The 18,265-nt window shown below is 39.5% G+C and overlaps 1 protein-coding gene across 1 annotated transcript in view; it reads right to left on the bottom strand.

The window, feature by feature from the left end:
- The window catches only part of ctnna1 (catenin (cadherin-associated protein), alpha 1), a 68,929-nt gene extending 52,417 nt beyond the window's left edge, over positions 1-16,512 (bottom strand). Inside the window, exons 1-6 of the mRNA XM_084549644.1 lie at positions 16,254-16,512; positions 14,393-14,510; positions 13,359-13,554; positions 4,603-4,769; positions 3,960-4,079; positions 2,461-2,730 (exon numbers count right to left, since the gene is read on the bottom strand). Coding sequence (XP_084405770.1) covers positions 2,461-2,730; positions 3,960-4,079; positions 4,603-4,769; positions 13,359-13,554; positions 14,393-14,497 — 858 coding nt within the window. The 5' untranslated portion in view covers positions 14,498-14,510; positions 16,254-16,512. The remainder of the gene's footprint in view (positions 1-2,460; positions 2,731-3,959; positions 4,080-4,602; positions 4,770-13,358; positions 13,555-14,392; positions 14,511-16,253) is intronic.
- Between the last annotated feature and the right edge of the window lie 1,753 nt (positions 16,513-18,265).

The following is an 18,265-nucleotide window of genomic DNA, read 5'->3' as shown; positions in this document are numbered from 1 at the left end:
AATGAATTCATAGTTAAGCACATATTATGATCAGCCACAAGTTCATTCATGAATACAAAAAAAGTTAAGTCTGTATTTCAGTAAAAACTGAATCTTGAAAATAAAAAGTCACTGAAAATATAAAACTGTATGATTTTATATACACTCAGTAGTGCGACTTTGAGAAGCGAATCTGACTTGATCAAGGATGCTTTACGAGTGACATTTAAAGTACCACACTGCTACTTAAAAAGCTTACTTTAAGTAAATTTTTAATTAGTTTGGCTAGGAGCTACTGACTCAAATGGAAAATCTAAATTTGGGCTACATGGATTCTGAAGACCGACTCAGCGAAATTCTATGGCGCTCTCCTGGAAAGGCTCTGAGGTCAATGATTTATGCCACAGATGTTGCTCTCTTAGTTCTGTTGCATTTTTCAAATGCTAGCAGAATTTGATGGAGTAGTTACCATTTACACCGACTCTGGACAAGGGTTTGTTCATCTGAAGTTTAGTTACAATAACTACACAAAGTTTTCTTTATAAAAAAAAAAATAAAAAAAAGTGATACTGCCTAAAATGCCGAAACAACAATGCATTGTCCCAGATGGTTGACATTGCTTAAATTCAAAATCATGAATTAATCTGAAAGCATGGGACTATCTATCCATCTACCCATCTACCCATCTATCCGTCTATAATATAATACCATGCTAAACCAGAAACGGGAAAACCTTTGCAATAACCATGAGTAATCATCATATGGCCATGGACATATTAAGCATGAGGGTGCAGATTGCATCAATTATGAGAATAAACAGTGTCACAGCAGGAGCAACACATCAAGTTAGACACTGTTACTTGCTAAATGACCTAAATGACTGATCAGCACACACAAGATGAGTAATGGTTTCATGGTACAATGGAAACCTGTACTTCTACAGAGCTCAATCTGTCTCTGGAATCTGTCTCAACATGAGTAAATCTTATGTCGATATTAAGGCACCTTGGAAGTCTGGTATAATCAGAAACTGGGGAAAAAATGGTTAATTATCTTTGCATTTATCTCCTCAGGCAGCGTTAAGATGATTAGCTCTATATTTTATCCAGCTGTTGTCTTAATGTGATTTCATTTCAATATTATGAGTATCATGTGACATGCTTCATATACATTTTAGTTTTTTTATTACTTAAATATTTTGTAATTATCTGTTAAATAAGGTGTGTCGCTTTAGTTTGATGACAAAACTAAATGCAGGTTACCTCAATGACAGTTATAGGAACTAGAATGTATCAGATGTCTCAAAGATAAGGAAAAAGAAATAAAAAATTAATGTTTAACATTTTTATGACCACCTATGGTTTGTTTCCTACTGACCAATCAAGTTCGGTTGAGTTTGTGGTGGGCTACCAGAGAGAGAGAGAGGAAGAGGGCGATTAAATATTTGTGTGACATCTTGTTACACAAATATTTAGTGTAAGAATTCAGAAGTTATGTTGAAAAATATGTTTAATGAGGCCCCAGTGACCTTTGACCACCATAATTTTGTTTAAACTTGAGTCCAAATTAATGATTGTACCAGCGAGAAGAAATTCCCCCAACACATTCCTGAGATAACGCATTCAGGAGAATGAGAGGAAGGACAGACAGACAACCCATAAAACACAATGCCTCCAGTCATGGCTGTTTTCGCCGGCGCAGAGGCCTAACTAGTACATCTGAGTCATACACACTGGACGTACTCTATAGTAAAAACCAGATCAAATTAAACAAGATTTTAAATATAAAAGGGTTTTTGAACGTGAATGTAAGGCCAGACAGGAACATGCAAAATGTTTTAGCAGATTAGCGTCTGCCTCAGTGCTAATAACCAAACTTAACACATCTGGCTGCATCGTATTATTTTGGTTTTCTTAACAATGATGAGGCCACAATGTTCTTCAGATGAATTCTCTACAACAAACACCATTAGAGCAAAGCTCAACAGCTACGAGCAGTGAGGAGATTACCCTTTGTTTATGTAAACGCATGTTATTTAAAAGATGTGTTAGTAAGAACACCCTAACGTGTGACTATCTGAACAGTTTCTCTTTTTACAGTTTTTTAAATCTCCTTAATTTGACATCGAAACTAATTAAGGAATGACGTGAAAGTGACTCAAGAACATGTTCAATGTACCCCAAATCAGTGGCCATATTAGACCACACATCTTGGTCTGACTTCAAGATCCTCAAACGTTTTTGGTCATTTTGCGATTCAGTCGGGTTAGTGCTATAAACTAAAAAATATGACCTAACTATAATCTTTTTGAACAGGCCTTCATGTATTTCTGTATCATGCCCTTTCAACTGAAACTCTGCGGGAGAAGATTTGATCTTAGATTTCATGTATTTATACACTGAGCAGATACATGGCTATCTGAAAGGACCCCTGTAAAAACTCAAAACAGGTAGTGACTTGAAAATCACTAATTTGACTTACATCAAAGTTGTTGAGGGCATAGGCAAGTTCTCCACCCCCTCCTGGCTGATTGAGTGCTGAGTCTTCAGTGGAAGTGGCCTGGGCAGCATTGGAGATGCCGGAAACTGCATGCTGCAGCTGCTTGTAGATTAGGTCGCGGTTAGCCTTGTAGGCCGCCACGTCAGGATGCTGCAGGCAGGCACGGGATGCGGAGTACAGCATGGGGATGTTCCTCTGGAGGACCCCACGAGCAGCAGCCATTTGGTCCTTGTGGTGGACGTCCTTTAGCTCCTAGCGAGTTGAGATGAAATGGGAAGAATAAATGGATGAACTGAGAGATGGAATACTTACAGGAGGAAGAGTGGTAATGTACTTTAGATTCAAAATGAGCTTGTCATGCCCTTATAGAGACACTAAGTGTGACAGAGTTTGTTCTGGATGACCCAGATTTATTTCTGTCCCCTGCGGTAACACAACACAGTCATAATCAGGCCATTATAATGTGCCTTTGCAATTTAATGCATTGCTATTCAGACCTCAGCATTGTATTGCAATTACATCTTCATAGGAGGGAGGAGAAGAGATAGTGATCACTGGCATAGATTTATGGCGCAAAAAAAGCACTTGCATACACAAAAAGAAAGCCATGTCTCCAAACGGAATACTTCCAGGGCCTTTTTTCACCACTGCTCTTCGCTAAGGCCCATTACTTCCTGCCTTTACTTTGGTTAAACACATTTTCAATCCATAAAAAAAAAAGCAAAATTACAAGCAAAGTAATTTTCTGTCAAATCCTCAGCAATCATTTTTTTGTCATGAACATTGATCATTTGTTTAAAAAGAAGGTAATGTAGAGAACAGCAATTGTCTGGTCTTGATTGATTTTACAGTTAGGGATGTTGTTTAAATGCTTTTAAAGCGTGAAGCTTCCAACTCATCATTATTTCAACTTTCTTACGAGATGCAGTTACATAATTTGAGCACTTTACAGGTTGATGTGACAACTGCCATACTTTGCATTAGACATGCACAAGTACTTAATTAGGTACCATCATTCATAGTTATTCACAGCCGTGTGCTTTTCCTGGATGTGAACAAAAGCCTTATTAAATTGTTACACCTGGAAATGCATCATAAAATTCACATCACTGTTGACTGCTGTTTATACATCAGTGGAGAATGTGTCATTTGTAATCATGCATCTCATCAAGGAAAGAGATTTCGTCACATTTAGAGTCAAGCCTTTATAGTACTTTCTTCCAAACTACCTCCTTGTTGCTAGAAATAAGAATATTGTTCGCGTCTACTGAGTTTAATTGCCTCGAGCTAAAGCACATGGCACTCCTCTTGTTTACTCAGTTTCTTTACGTAACATTTGCAATGCGAGTTGGAGAGATTATCTTGCAATGGGTTTCATGACAAGTAACGCCCACTCATGTACTCTGTAACCTCCCAGCACAATTAAAACTACCAGATTAATCTGCTCTTACAATCTGACTACTTTGCCAACTGTACTTTACCTGCTGTCTCTTGGCAGCCATCATGTTCAGCTTGTCCACCTCTGGTTTCAAGGCCTTGTACTGGATTCCAAGGTCCTGCTCTGTTCCTGCATTGCGCACTTTCACCAGATTGTCCTCCACCTGATCCAGGTAGATGCAGAAAGTTAGACAATACAGTAACGGTAAGAAGTATTGTTCAACTGCTAATTAATAAATTTAATCAAAGTCAATAATCTGTTTCTAAATAAATAATATATAACTTATTACATATATTTTTTGTTTCTAAGTGTGAGCTACAGTTGAACACACAAAACTGCAATCAAATCAAGCCAATCTATCAAGCGTGGTTGTAATTAGCATTTAATTCCAGAGATATAAGTCTGCGATCAAATTAAAAAAATACACATTTTCTTGTCTTGACAAATTTAAAAGGGCGTTTTACTAGAGACACTTATTTACAGACAAAGAAATATTAATTCAAACTGATGCCATTCTCCTAAACTAACATGGACACTCAGGCCAACAAGAAAAGTCAGGCCCATTTGGTCTCACGTCATTATTTATACTCATAATATTGTGGCCCTGAGAGAGTGACTAAGGGAATAATAGTAAGTAAATAGCACATCTACACTCTAATGTACGGTAAAGAATGCAATTATCTCACCAGTTTAAGCTGCAGTAGAAGTTTGTAGACATCAGACATGTCTGCCAACACCAACAGGTGTGTGACTGCCGAAAGGAGGGCTCTGGCAGCACGAACCATATTGCCCCTCTTCACAGAGGAGCAGGGGTCTTCTGCAAATTCTCCAGAAGCCAGCCGCATTGAGTCACCTGAAAAATAAGCAACAAGGCAAAACATCTGCTGTAACTCCAAAATTTAAAATAAAATTAGCTCAAAACCACCTATTACTATGCTTCTATCAAACAAGCAACTGTTCAAAAGAACTATTTACAATACTAAAGAACTTGCTTGCTATCTTTCTCAATCCCTGAGTATTTGTGACCATGAAACAGTTTTCTCATATTTTGCTATAATAAATGAAAGATGCAGGGCTTTTGGCATTTTAATTACCATTATTTATTATTTTAATTGACTTGAAAGCAGTATTAACAGGAATAGTCGTCTAAAGGAGCTGACAGCAGGTGCCTGAAAGCAGTCACAGACCATTTCAGGCACCAAGTTTCCTGCGTCAGAAGTCTTCATGTGAGATTTAGAGGAGTGTGCAAGAGAGGCAGCAGTCTGATTCATTTTTCACTGCCTGGATAAGGTCAGCACGTGTCACACACAGCCTTCTACTTGCAAACAGACGTGCACACATAGCACAAAAAGAAAAGAGGTCAAAACCACAACAAAAGGCTCACTGTCTGGTTCGTCCAGCCCGATGCTTTGTCCTATGCTGGATGGGCCTGCACAGTTGAGCGAGCACACAAATAGACTTTGTAGTCTCACATCATGAACAGGACAGTAAATCCGTAGTTTACTTCCATGGAGGCACAGCCAAACTCAAACTCTAAAAAAAGGTCTCCTAACCATTATGGCTGCATGAGAGAGCCAAAGCCAACGAAAAGACAAGCACTTATCTTGTCTTCTTTCCTATGATGTGGTACAGCTCTGAAGTGATGGAAGAACAAAATAATATGGATGACAAGCAACATGAATAATTTTCTTACACCGATGAGGTGTGCCGTGGCAAGAAGACAAGCGAAAGCTAATTTGGCAGTTCATGTTCATGCTCAGTTGTTACCATCTTGCTAAATACTTCTTCCATGACAACTTGTGAATATATAGTCGTTCTATTTCACTTGCAGCTCCGTGTACAAAAATGTGCTATGGTGGAGTTAACTTCCCCTCTTTGTCCAGTAAAGGCTGGCTGACTCCAACTAGGCTCGGCCAGAATCTGCTCCACCGTGTACTGTGGTGAACGGGTCGTCCTCTGTTTTAACTCATATTCAGAATGACTTTATCAGTTTTTCACCAAAGAAACCAGCACAGTTACTCTGTTTGGCTTTATTGAGAACAGTTATGGGTGGACTGTGTGCCAACTGTTGCATAGTTATATACATGGCAGCTGGCTGACTTGTAAAACTGGAAGTTCCCCACCCCTATGGTAGTCATCATCTTTGTTGAACTTTACCGCATTACCGCCTGACCTCTGGGTTCACAAGTCATGTGTACATTAAAGTAGGGCTGCTGCAACTTGTCAGTGCCACTGATGCTGTCGACTACATAAATACATTGATATGAGTGGAATACGTTGACAATTCGCAATAGGACAGCTTATGGTGCCAGTAATGCCAAAAATGACCGAAAAAGCTCGAACACTGAATGTTGAAAGTGCGAGGACTCTTCAAACCAAGATTCTCCACCGACTTTCCGGCCTACGAGAAACTAGATGACACTCTGCCGCATTCCCCGCAACCTATAGACCTATCACAATTAATCTTGAACTGCCTTTGCGAGTATTTGCGACAAAGTAAAAATAATTTTTCCACATTAAGGACTCTCAGGACAACCTGGCTGTTAGCTGACATTTGGTAGAAGTCCAGCAAGAGCGAATGAGACATTTACTTATAGTCCAATAATTGACAGAAAAAATAAATTTTTGCTGCAGATCAACATAAAATCGCTCCAACATGAAACTGCTAACATCAAAGTTGTAGATTTTGTTGAGTAACCAGGTAATTCCTTGCGAGTTCAAATTGGCACAAGACGAAAGCCATCGAGTTCCATTATATTTTAAAATTGCTGAAATCTCTACAGCGCCAAAATTCGGATTGGCAAGTCAAACCAAAACAATGCAGGTGGACAAATGGCAGTCAAGCATACCATCCCACCTTGACATCAGTTTAGATAAAAGCAGAAGCAACAACATTAGGCTGTAATTTCATGAAACAAAAAGGTGACGGCTCATTATAAAATCTTTTAATACATGTAAGCAGACTGAGAGCAGTGGAGTGTTTCTTTTCAAAGTCAAAGCGCCAGTTTACTCTCTCACTTCAAGATAACAAGCAAGCTGTATTTAGACACAACGTGGAGTGGCTTCTTGGCTTAGACCTCTGGAATGTGTTTCAAGTGTGTTCTGGCCACAAGCAGTCAAAGTACCGACTGAGCAAAAGGCAAAACATGTGAACTGGATTCCTAAGCCCATAAAAAACTTCAATATCTCTTATGTTCCTACAGACAATCTCCCTTCTGCCTGTCTTGGTACATTCAATGAGTCATACAACTCAAAATAACTACACGTTTCACTCCGACAGAAACATTTTCAGCTCGAGCAGATAAGTCTTCGCCTTAATTTGCTCTTCAAATGTTCTCTTCATTCATCTTCAAATGCATCCACTGAATTTGCGCGCATTTATGCTCCCTCTATGTATCACCAGGCATTTTAAAATTCGCTTTTGTGTTTTGTTTGTGTCCGTTTGAAGTGTTTACAAAAAGGTAGTCGCACCAAGTTCATGAAAGAGATTGAAAAGCACTTCTTCATTGCCTCCTCAGCTCGCAAGCTTCAAGTCTGTTTCACCTCTGACCACAAGCGCCCTTACTGAAATTACATTTTTACAATTTCCAATCTGTGCCTCCTTAAATCATGTTGGTGGAGTATCAAAACAAAGAAAAAATACAAACGTCAGGCATTCATACAGCCATAGGAGCCATAGGTAAATTCATACAGCCAAAGGAGACTTGCAGACAGTGAAACAGACAAAGGGCTTCCAGGAGAAGAATCAAATTTCATCATCAAAACATGCTGTTTAACAAGCAAACTATTTATATTCATTCTTCATGTGCAAACCAGAAACTAGATTTCTTATATTTTTCAAAAATGGCTCGCAATAAGTAACTGGGAAACTAGGCATTTTAAGTTTGGGAAATGTCTTTCTACGGCAAGATGATGATCTGCAACTTCCATATACAGAAAGCCAGACATGAAGCTGTTCCTTAAAACATACGTCAATATATTATTAGTAATAATCGCAGAGTGATAATCTAGTCAGGCTGGACGTTAAAGGATAGCAGAAAAAAGAAAAAGTGTGGTATTTGAGTAAAATTATATTTTATATATCTGAGAGCAAGTTCTATAGTTTCTATATTTTATTTTATTTTATGCTTAACAACACCAAAGCAAATTCCTTGTATGTACAAACATGCTTGGCAATAAAGTCTTTTCTGATTCTGACTCTAATAGTGGGTTTGTAGAAACAACCTACAACGCTTTCATTGTTTTAGCTATATATACACAAACTATAAATAAAGTGTTTTCTGAGATGTAACACTCCTTAAAAGAATGAAGACAATTTTTCAATGCTGTCATGCAAACGCAGACTGTGTTTCAGAGAATTCATGTTATAATGTTTGACGGACAAAAACCTACACAGCTACAGATCCTTTTTAAGGCTTCGGGGAATTACACATACATAAGATTGTTACCCCTAGTAGCGCAATTAAAGGTTGTTATCTTCTTGACATACTTGGATGGATAAATAACAGCAGGCTTTAATGGTCTCCATCAGAGAAGAAAGCCCGACAAAGACGTGCCAACACATTTCATGCATATTGTATCAGAGGTGGTTTTGTTTATAATGTAAAGCACTAGATTATACTGTTAGAACAGATGGATAAAAACGGGATGACATTTATTCTCAGATGAGTTTGTGAAAACTGATTATAACACAGTCTCTATAAGCTCCTACAGCGCTCGGCTCTCTTTCTGTGTTCTTGTTCAGCATGGTCTTTATTGATGTAGATGGATGTATTCTTCTGTAGAGATCTTGGCTTGGATAAAATTCAATTGTTTGTCCATAAAACGGAGCAGCACGGCAACAACCGTCCTTGGCTTTCTGTTGTCTGATGTGTATTTTCAATTCCTGTGGGTTATTTCATTGAGCTCTTTCAGTACTCTACTATACAGTTTGTTTACTCTAAAGCTAAAGGACATTCTGCGTCAGCCCGACAGCGACCAAGACGCCAGATGCTCTATAATAATGTTGTTTCTTCTGGTCAGATTTTCAAGGTGGTCACGTTTCTCATCCAGAGGCTGACAGCTGAATTTAATGTCACCTCTGCTTTAGCTTCTTCACATATGATGATAATATAAGTGTAAGTTGTCCTAGCCTTTTGTGCTTTGTGTTGTCTGTGAGGTACTCCCAAACAGAAAGGTGTCGGCCATGAGCATGAACATCCACTTAAAACCCCAACAGGATGCCATCAATAACAGATTGTTATTTTTGTTGAATACCAACAACCCTAAGCAACAGGATGTTGTCAATAACCAAGAGTGTTTTTTTGTTAAATGTCATAAAGCTTCTGCAACAGGGTGCCATAAACAACTAAGAATGTTATTGTTGTTGAATATTATTCCTAAACTATATGGCTTAACTAAATAAAGAATTTTTGAATCACAGGCCGATGCTGCTGCCAAATAGGAAACAGCATGACAGCAACTCCTTTGGCTGTTAGTTTAAAAGCAGTGAGTGAAGTGACAGTCAGCGGTAGCAAGCAGGGGACCGTCTGAAATGAAGTCTCACAGATTAGTATGTGTAAGCTAATTTTGCAATGCCACCCGCTTGACTGAACAGTGTTTCACCAAAAGTATAGACTACAGGACTTCATAAATGAATCATCACCAACAAGCCATCAACCTCCTTGGAATGAAAACACTTGTGACGAACAGAAGTTGATTCCCAAATATGAGCAATTCAGCAATCACTTGCTGAAACTGTACAGTGACTTCTTCAACAATCAGAGGTTTCGCAATGTGCATTCACTACCAAAGATATATATTTATATATTTTTTTTAATTCTCATCACTGGTTGTTAGCCTGGGTGTTCCCATACTGCTTTGCGCGCGATTTCATTCTCGCTGCAAAAGCAGTCTGGAAACCATCGCCCATATTTTCTCCTGAGATAGGGAACCAATCACAGAACGGGGGGGGGGGGGCAGCAAGACGATGACGACGTCTATGCGCGACACCGAAGCTTGTAGTGTGTTAATCCAACATGGCAGCGGACCTAACGTTACCGTTCGATGCAGCCTTAGACAGTGTTTTAAGTAGCTTAGAACGCGAGTTTATTTTAAAAAAAAAGAGCAACGTTTGGCGTTGAAAGACTTCATTGCCAAGAAGGATGTGTTTGCTCTGCTACCAACAGGCTTTGGCTATGAATCGCGCGCAAGGCAGCATGGGAATTACCAGGCGCATTTGATAGACATTCGTAGCGCCCAATAAACGGCTCTAGGCATTTGTAAAACCACGCCTCAAATACGAGAAAATAAACACGTAGTTTCCAGACCAGCATCTCATTGAGATGTGCAGTCGCGTCAGCCAGGCTACATTGAGAGTGGGAATATAGAAAAGATTTAAAAAAATATATACATATTTGATTATCTTTGGCAGTGCATGCACATCCACAATATTACAAGTTATTGCCTAGTTTAGTTTATTAAAAATTCCAATTCTGTTAATACGTATCAAAATGTTATACACACATTTTGAGCCCTTATTAATGGGACTACGAGGCAGCAATTAATCAGCATTATCAGATTGATACTTGATTTCTCACATTGTAAAAAAAAAAATATTGCCAAAAACAGTAAAGCTACAAAAGAAAAGAGGTGTGAGACAAAAGTGACGGTGGCCATAGCACTACTGTCAACACATTGTCATGTACTGGATTTTACGTTTGCAAAAACTTCAACAGGGGTTCTGCAAACCACTCTTTAAAAAAAAAAAAAAACCAACACCACACTGTCCCTCAAGTTTATAATGATTTGAAGTGCGACTATAACATCTTTTCAGCTTTCTGTCAATTGTCTTACATAATAAATGACTAATCTTCACCAAAGGCAAAAAGTGCATTTTTCAAATGCACATTTGGAGACTTGCTTCCAATTCAGTGATGCATTGTTTAGTTAAAAAAAAACAAAAAACATTAAAGCTGCACAACCAAATCTGAAGAACAACAATTTCACGCAGACTCTGCCCATTTGCCTCTCTATTCTAAAGCAGTTTGTGCAAATGATGGACAACACAGACCGCAAACACAGTCTTCACCCTCAGGCTGTTATCCCCCCCCCCGCGAACAAAATCAATAAGGCCATTTTCACGGGGCAGATAGTGATCACTACTCCTTTAATAAACTTCCATCTATCTAATGCTCACCTGCGGCCCACCAAGTGCGTGATGAAATGATTAAAATGTATATCACACAATAAGCCTCCCAAACAGCAGGAGAGCAAAGACACAGACAGGGAGGGAAGGGCAAGACGGAGAGAACAAGGACAAGAGCCGAGAGAAATGGCTGAGTAAAGAAAAAGTCTTTAACGGGGTAAGAAACATTAACCGTTTTTTTGTGATAGACCAATTAGTGCAACTAAAATACGCTCCATGAATATATTAAATATTCAAAGAATATAGTGCAAAATACTCAATACATTTATAATAATAATTTGAGATTAAATATCTGGTCCACTGGCCACCTTAACTTGCATTGTATACACAGCCATCCTTGATAATCATGTCAGTTTTTTTTCAATATTAAACCACTGGTAAGCCACAGCTGGGCAGAAAATGCTTTTGAATCCAGGGTGCTGGGGGGGGGTGTTACCCTACTCAATGGCCATATTATCAGTCCAGGCACGCTCCACTGAGCAGCATCGCATAGCTGACAGCCAGGCCTAGGCACCAGCTAACAACAGTCACCGAATTCCAGTCCAGTGACAGCTTACCACAACTACAGTAACATTCCTGGACACTGAGAACTGCACAGCCTATCTCGCAACTTGTCGTCTACCTCCCAACTACTCAGAGCAGGGCTCGAGCAGGGGACATCTAACTCGCTGGGCATCTGGGGAGAAAAGACACAGTGACACAGATGTCGCTTCAGAGGGTGATAACAGCTACCCCTCAAGTCATAGCTCTCTGGTCTCAGTGGTCCGCTGGAGTGTCAAAAGACAGATACGCGGAGCAGAGAGGAGTAAATGAGAATTGCTCGTGTGGTTGTTAGATGATGGAACCTGCTATCTCAAGACAAACGGTAATTTCATTGGGTGATGATGATTTGATGGTCGTTTCCTGTCTTGAGACTCGTGGGAGTCGTGAAATTGAATTCGAAATGGACCGTGTGTGGGTGGACTCCCGCCAGGAAGGTGGATATAGCCATTTAAATAAATCTGACATCAACTATGACATCTGGAAACACTTCATGCACTCCAATGTGCTGATCTCCGTGGCAACAGGTAAAAACGGAAGCATTTTGATTAAAAAAACAGAAATAACGGCGGATAGCTTGTGTGTCACTTCTGCTATATAATAAGTTGGCACTCCACTGAGCAAGCAACCTGGCAGATAACCTTTTACATACTGTCCACCGCCGCCACCACCTGCACAGTGCTTGAATCATCTCCAAGGAGAAGGCATGCTCGCTGTTGTGTCATGATTGAGTCTTGTGTCATTGTGAATACAGTCAACTTTAGTCAACAAAAGAACACAACTCACATCTTCAAGATGACACAGGTGAATCAAGCTAACATCTGCTCCTGACCAAGTGTATGACAAAGGTCTGACACTGCCAAAAGAACAGGGTGGAGGCAAGCTTCTACAGTACGTTGGATCATGTTGAATTACTGTACAACACAGATATGAGTAACATAGGACTGGGCTGGGCAGTATATCTGAAATCATTACTGCAATATTAGTATGAATACTTTGTTCCTATTATAGATCGGAATCATTTCATTTAGAAAACATAACATTAATAGCAGAACTCCTTAGTGTAAAGCCATTACACAATGACTTAAATAATACCCATCTACCGTACAAGGCATGTTTGTGAAATATGAATTAATGAATTAATATATTTCCAGCCATAAAGTGAAATTTACATTGTGTTTCTATATATAGTATACTCCAGTCACACACACAGGTGGCTGTGCATAGTAGATCTAGTCTACAGTAATAGCAACAACACATAGAATGCAACCCAGATGATCAATCTACATCGATTTCACAAGAAACAGGACGTGAGGAACAACACAACAATCAAGACTAAAAACAGTGAGGCTGTTGATGCTCATGTCCAGATACCTACTGAGCAACCTTATATTAGGCTAGCAGAACTCACACACTTCTCAGGGGAGGCATGGTTAAATTGGCTCCTGGAAGAAGCTACAGCAATGGCAGTGTCTGGCTTGAAACGAATGTGGCCCGTCTGAATACTTAAATGAAAAGTCTATTAATGGGCTCCCTGCAAACCCCATAGCCAAAAGAAATTTATCAAGCTCAAAACATATTCTTATTCCAAGAACTTCTGCTGGGACAGATGATATGTAGGTAGCTTATGATTTATTTATCATCTATTCTATCTTAAGAAGCACTCTGTACAAGCTGGAAACCCGAACACTGTTGCAATATGCATTTTCAATATACCTTGCTTGCGGACATCCTCCACCGCAGCCGTCAGCTCATCCTTGAGGAACTGACTTTCCTTTGCGATCTTCTCTCCTTTTTCGAGGAAGTTCTCTGTAGCCGTCTCGACCGATGCAGCCAAGACGTGCGCTTTCTTGGAGCGTCCCTTTTTCTTGTTAGATGGGCCTTTGTTGCTGGAGTTCACCAAAGTGGTGACCTATGATAGGGACACAAAACGTTTCAGCAAAATAAACAGCTGTTTCAGGGTTTTAAATGTGTGGCAGTGTTGTATTAGCCTGGTCGTTACCATCCTACGTTTCCGCCCAAAATTTGATTTTGGTCTGGCACGTTAGTCTGGCCCAATGTAATAGGAATCTGTCTCCGTAATGGGCGGATGCTTATTTTGAGGTTTAAAATCATTGGAGTTCCCTTAACCAATCAGCAACGTTTGGTAATGACGTATATTGTGCGCCGGAGTTCAGGCTCTTACGCTTACCACTTCCGCTTCCAGTTAAATAAATCAAACTTTTCCCAAAGCCAGTTGGAAGGAGAGCTACGACGTCCTTGCCATTTATAAAATTGACAAGACAAGCCTCTTGTTCTGGTTTTAATTCCGTGATGCTCTCGAGAGTTGAGACAACTTCGCGGATGGCTTCTAGCGTCTCTTCCTCCGTCGCCATTGTTGCTATGCTGTTGAACTACAAGCTTCGCTGGACTACAACTCAACTGTTCGCTGATTGGCGCGGACCGCGCGGTTACACACGAACCGTGGAAGTGCAATTTGGCCACACTCCGTGCCAGACCGAAATCAAATTTCGGGCAGAAACGTAGGATGGTAACGACCAGGCTAGTGTTGTATTGTCTTTCAAGCAAATGCCAGTAATCACTTCCAGCTATTCAATGTCCATGTATAATACATTTACACACGAGAAAATCACAATCCTGAGTAAGTGACACAAAGGAAAACTATAAATACTATAATATGCCATTTGTATTGTGAAGATCTTTGCAACATGGTTTTGAAAAGAAATCAACTGTACTTGTGTTTATATTACCTGGGTGACCAGGGGCTCCAGTAGCCTCTCCACTGCCAGAGTACGGATCTCAAGACTCTTTGGGTCCCATTTAAAGTTGATGTTAGCTGTGTTGATGTTTGTCATGGTGTCTGGTTTTCTGAGGATAAAAAATGATAAGAGTCAAAGAAAAAAAAAAAAAAACAGTTGAAACAAATGACCAGCGCTAAGTCAATTTCATTCGTCTGCAGCACAGCATAGACTACATCAAGCAAAACATCTTTGTCCTCCAAAACACAAAATATCTGCTGTCATGTAAGATTATTGTGGCCGTATGTTAGAGAGGACAGCGGATAAAAGAAAAAAGAAAAGAAAAGTGAGGTTTGTGTCCTGAATCCAGCTCTTTTATGATTTTCAGAACAGTCTCTACAAGTTTGCGCAATAACATTAAAGGTCCTTGTTAGAGCTGGCGATACTTTATCCCTCACAGAATGACTGCCAAAGGCAGAGCACAGTAACACTGTGGCCCAATTTCGATTTCTCTTTTCAGGCAGTGACTGCAACTCCATTGATTAGCTATCAGACATAGAGGGGCAGGGATAATCAGCAATCCCTGGGGGCGGAGGGCTTCAGCTGAAAAGTTGGTCAGCTGTATTGTGTGTGTGTGTGTATACAATGTCATGCTAGCCATTAGCCTAGATTGTCAACAAAAAGGCAAAAATATTAAAAGCAATGAAAGCACGTGTGAAAAATGACTGATCTTATACTGAACTGTTACCTATTGGTTGGTTTATGATCATAGTTTTGCCTTAAGTTTGTATTTTAGTAAGCTGCACTTGTTGTGATATACGGCCTCTTAATTTTTAATCAAAATTAATGCAGACTGACACAGATGCAACTCACTCGCTGAGCACTTGGTTGTGTGACTTATATAAGCGTTTTGAAGTAACTAGGCTACCCTGATAACATAGAAATGAATGCAAGTGACTGTGGTGTGCAATGTGTTTTAAAAACACTACTGTATCTGTGGACGTCTTGCAAGCAAAGGCTGGCTTCTCGTCCCAGAAAAACAGTCGCTCTCAAACTGGTTTGTGGATTCTTCCTAGTGAGAGGAGCAGGGGAGGTGAGGCTGCGCTAAGTTCCCCTGAATGGGTGTGGCAGAGGAAGTCCCAAAGTCAGGACATGGTATCTCAAAATCAGTGCATGTGAAACCAAAACCTTTCGCAAGACTTAAAACTCACACGGTGTGTGAATTGTACGTGTGAATTGGTAAAAAAAAAAAAAACGCTTTTAACAGTTACCGAAATAAACAATTTTAAGAGAGTCAAAATGTGTATCTACTCTATATATTCAAATTAAACAAAAAAAATAAAAATAAATCCCAATCCAAAGAAGAAATATTTAAAAATAAACACATTTGGCAAACATTAATTACCACTAAAGGAGACGTGTGTTTAGTCAAACACCTGGTAAGCTAACGTTTGGCGTTGCTAACCTTAACTAGCCAAAGTTACACCTGTTGTAGCAAGCTACCTGAACAAACATTAGGTTTTAAACAGTTAAAAACGCGCTAAAAGTAAACAATACGCAAACAGCGGCTTTAAAAAATTGTAATAGCAAAGTTAACCGATTTCCAACAGGTATTCGGTTTCAATTAACGGGGAAGTTTGAGTCGACTTAGCTTACCGTACGCTGCGTTACCTGCTACCAGTTAACGTACCAGTGGCAGCTAAAGCTAACGCTAGCCGACAAACAACAAACAGCAAGCCCCGTTAGCCCGCTTTAATACTGCGGGAAAAACTTTATCTCCCACGTTAACTGGCTGTACGAACAACTATACCACGTAATAATTGTTAAATAAACTACAGAAACTTAAATAATAAAGGACAGGTTGTAAACTCACCGACAACAGCCCCGCTACACAAACTGGAGTTTAAAAGTTCAAAATGGAGGAATGAGAATTACGGAATTCCTCGCCTCAGAAGTTTTCCTCCCTTTTTCTCGACCCACACTCTGGACAGTTGCGCTCTTCACCGCCGCCACGAGTGTTGTAGTACTTCCTCTGGGAGATATATCGAAAAAAGTTAATGCGAGAGCGACTTAAAATGATCCCGCAGCACTTAGTAAGCTGAAAAGTTTCGGTCAGCGTTTCGATGAAGCAGCCTATTGCCCAACAATGGATGAGGCGGAGGCGGCGGAGGAGGAGGAGGAGGAGAGGGAGGGGAGGGGAGGGGAGGGGAGGCTGGGGCGGTGACCGAGTTCCTGAACTTCCTGGCAGCGGCGGGGTAGGGCGACCACAGGACACAGCATGCCCGTGAGACGAGGAGGTGTTTTGGGCGTGGCGCTCGCTGGAACTGTCCATATATGGATTAATTACAGCCTACATAAAGCTAGTGTTAAACCAGGCCAAGCGGTGGGACACCAGTCAAGTTAGCATGGAGACTAAAGAAAGGAACTTGTCACCAGGAACCAAAATGAAAAAGGGCTGATCTTTAAAATTATATAAAATATTTGAATATTTTCTATTATTATCAGTATTATTATTAAATCTCTGTCCATTTTTTCTTCGTAATGCGTCAAAATAGAGTATCCTAAAAGCTGGAGTTTATTCTCTAGTTGTGTAACTACAGAGGAAACAGAGGAAAAATATCTAACTTGCCAGTTCATTATAGGTACAACTCACCTTTCTGTAACAGATAGCTCCATGTTATTAATGTTAATGGACACTATTGCACCTTACACCTTACCCTGTATATATAATTTATATTCTTCCTTCTCTATTTCTTGTACATTTGTCCATGTGCTAATATACTAATTTGTACATTTTTGCTTATACTATTTTTATTTTATTTTACTAGATTTTATTTTACTTATTTTTTATTTCTATTTTATTTTATTTAATCTTTTTTATCTGAGGTTCTTAAGAGTGTTTTTTTATGTACAACTAAGCTACTGTGACCAAGCAATTTCCCTTGTGGATGAATAAAGTTTATCTAAGTCTAAGTCTAAGTACACTAGTCCTTCCCTAACTGTTAGCTCAATGTAGGTTATTATATTTAGTTAAAAAAATAACCGAGAGAGCTGTTGACTCAACTGTGTTTTCATTTTTGGATGCTGTGGTTTGTAGAGCTATTGAATTGTATTGTGTTGTACCTACTCGTGTTTCTATTAATTTAACAACCCCATTTTGGTCCAAGCGCTAAGTAACAGAAACAATTTACTGTTTATTTCAATCCACTTTTTTTACAGCACCACAAACTGGATCCTTTGAAATGATCATACTGTTGAATTACCACAATTCTTAATCTGTTTCAACATAAACCAAACAGTATAACAGCCATGAAGGGGGGTTTAGTTCAGGACTGTTATATCACAATTTGTTTGTTTTAAAAGCACCATATATTGACCTTCGTCTCTTCTCATTGGATTTCTAATAGTGTCCACTTGTTGCACATCAAGACTCACAACCAAAATTAGGAAGAAAAGAAAATATAATGTGCAATAAATTACACAGCGTTTCCAAACAACCAATAGACAGAATATTCCGAACCATTGTGTGCCCACTGTGAAATCAGTCCAAATCACATGTGAATCACACAGTCACACGTCACATGTGACGCAATACGGTTTCCTTGTTTGGTCTCCTAAATTCCCCTGTTCTTCGCAGGATGCAAAACACAATCAATCTTAAGCTACCTTTCTGTAATTATCCGACATAGTCTTAGTCATCCAGATTTCACAACTATTTATTTAGTAGTTTGTCTTGGCTTCCTTGCTAAATGGACCCATTCTGTTATTTTCCTTTTAGTTCGTTAATTAAATTCGGAGCAGCTTGGTTACAGACTTTCTCAGAAATTATTCTTCCATTCATCCCACGCCTGTCGTAAATTATGATTAAGTATTTTTTCGGTTGCT

The sequence above is a fragment of the Chelon labrosus genome, assembly GCF_963514085.1.
Source record: "Chelon labrosus genome assembly, chromosome: 8".
Lineage (NCBI taxonomy): Eukaryota > Metazoa > Chordata > Actinopteri > Mugiliformes > Mugilidae > Chelon > Chelon labrosus.
This window is presented reverse-complemented; position numbering and strand designations above follow the sequence as displayed.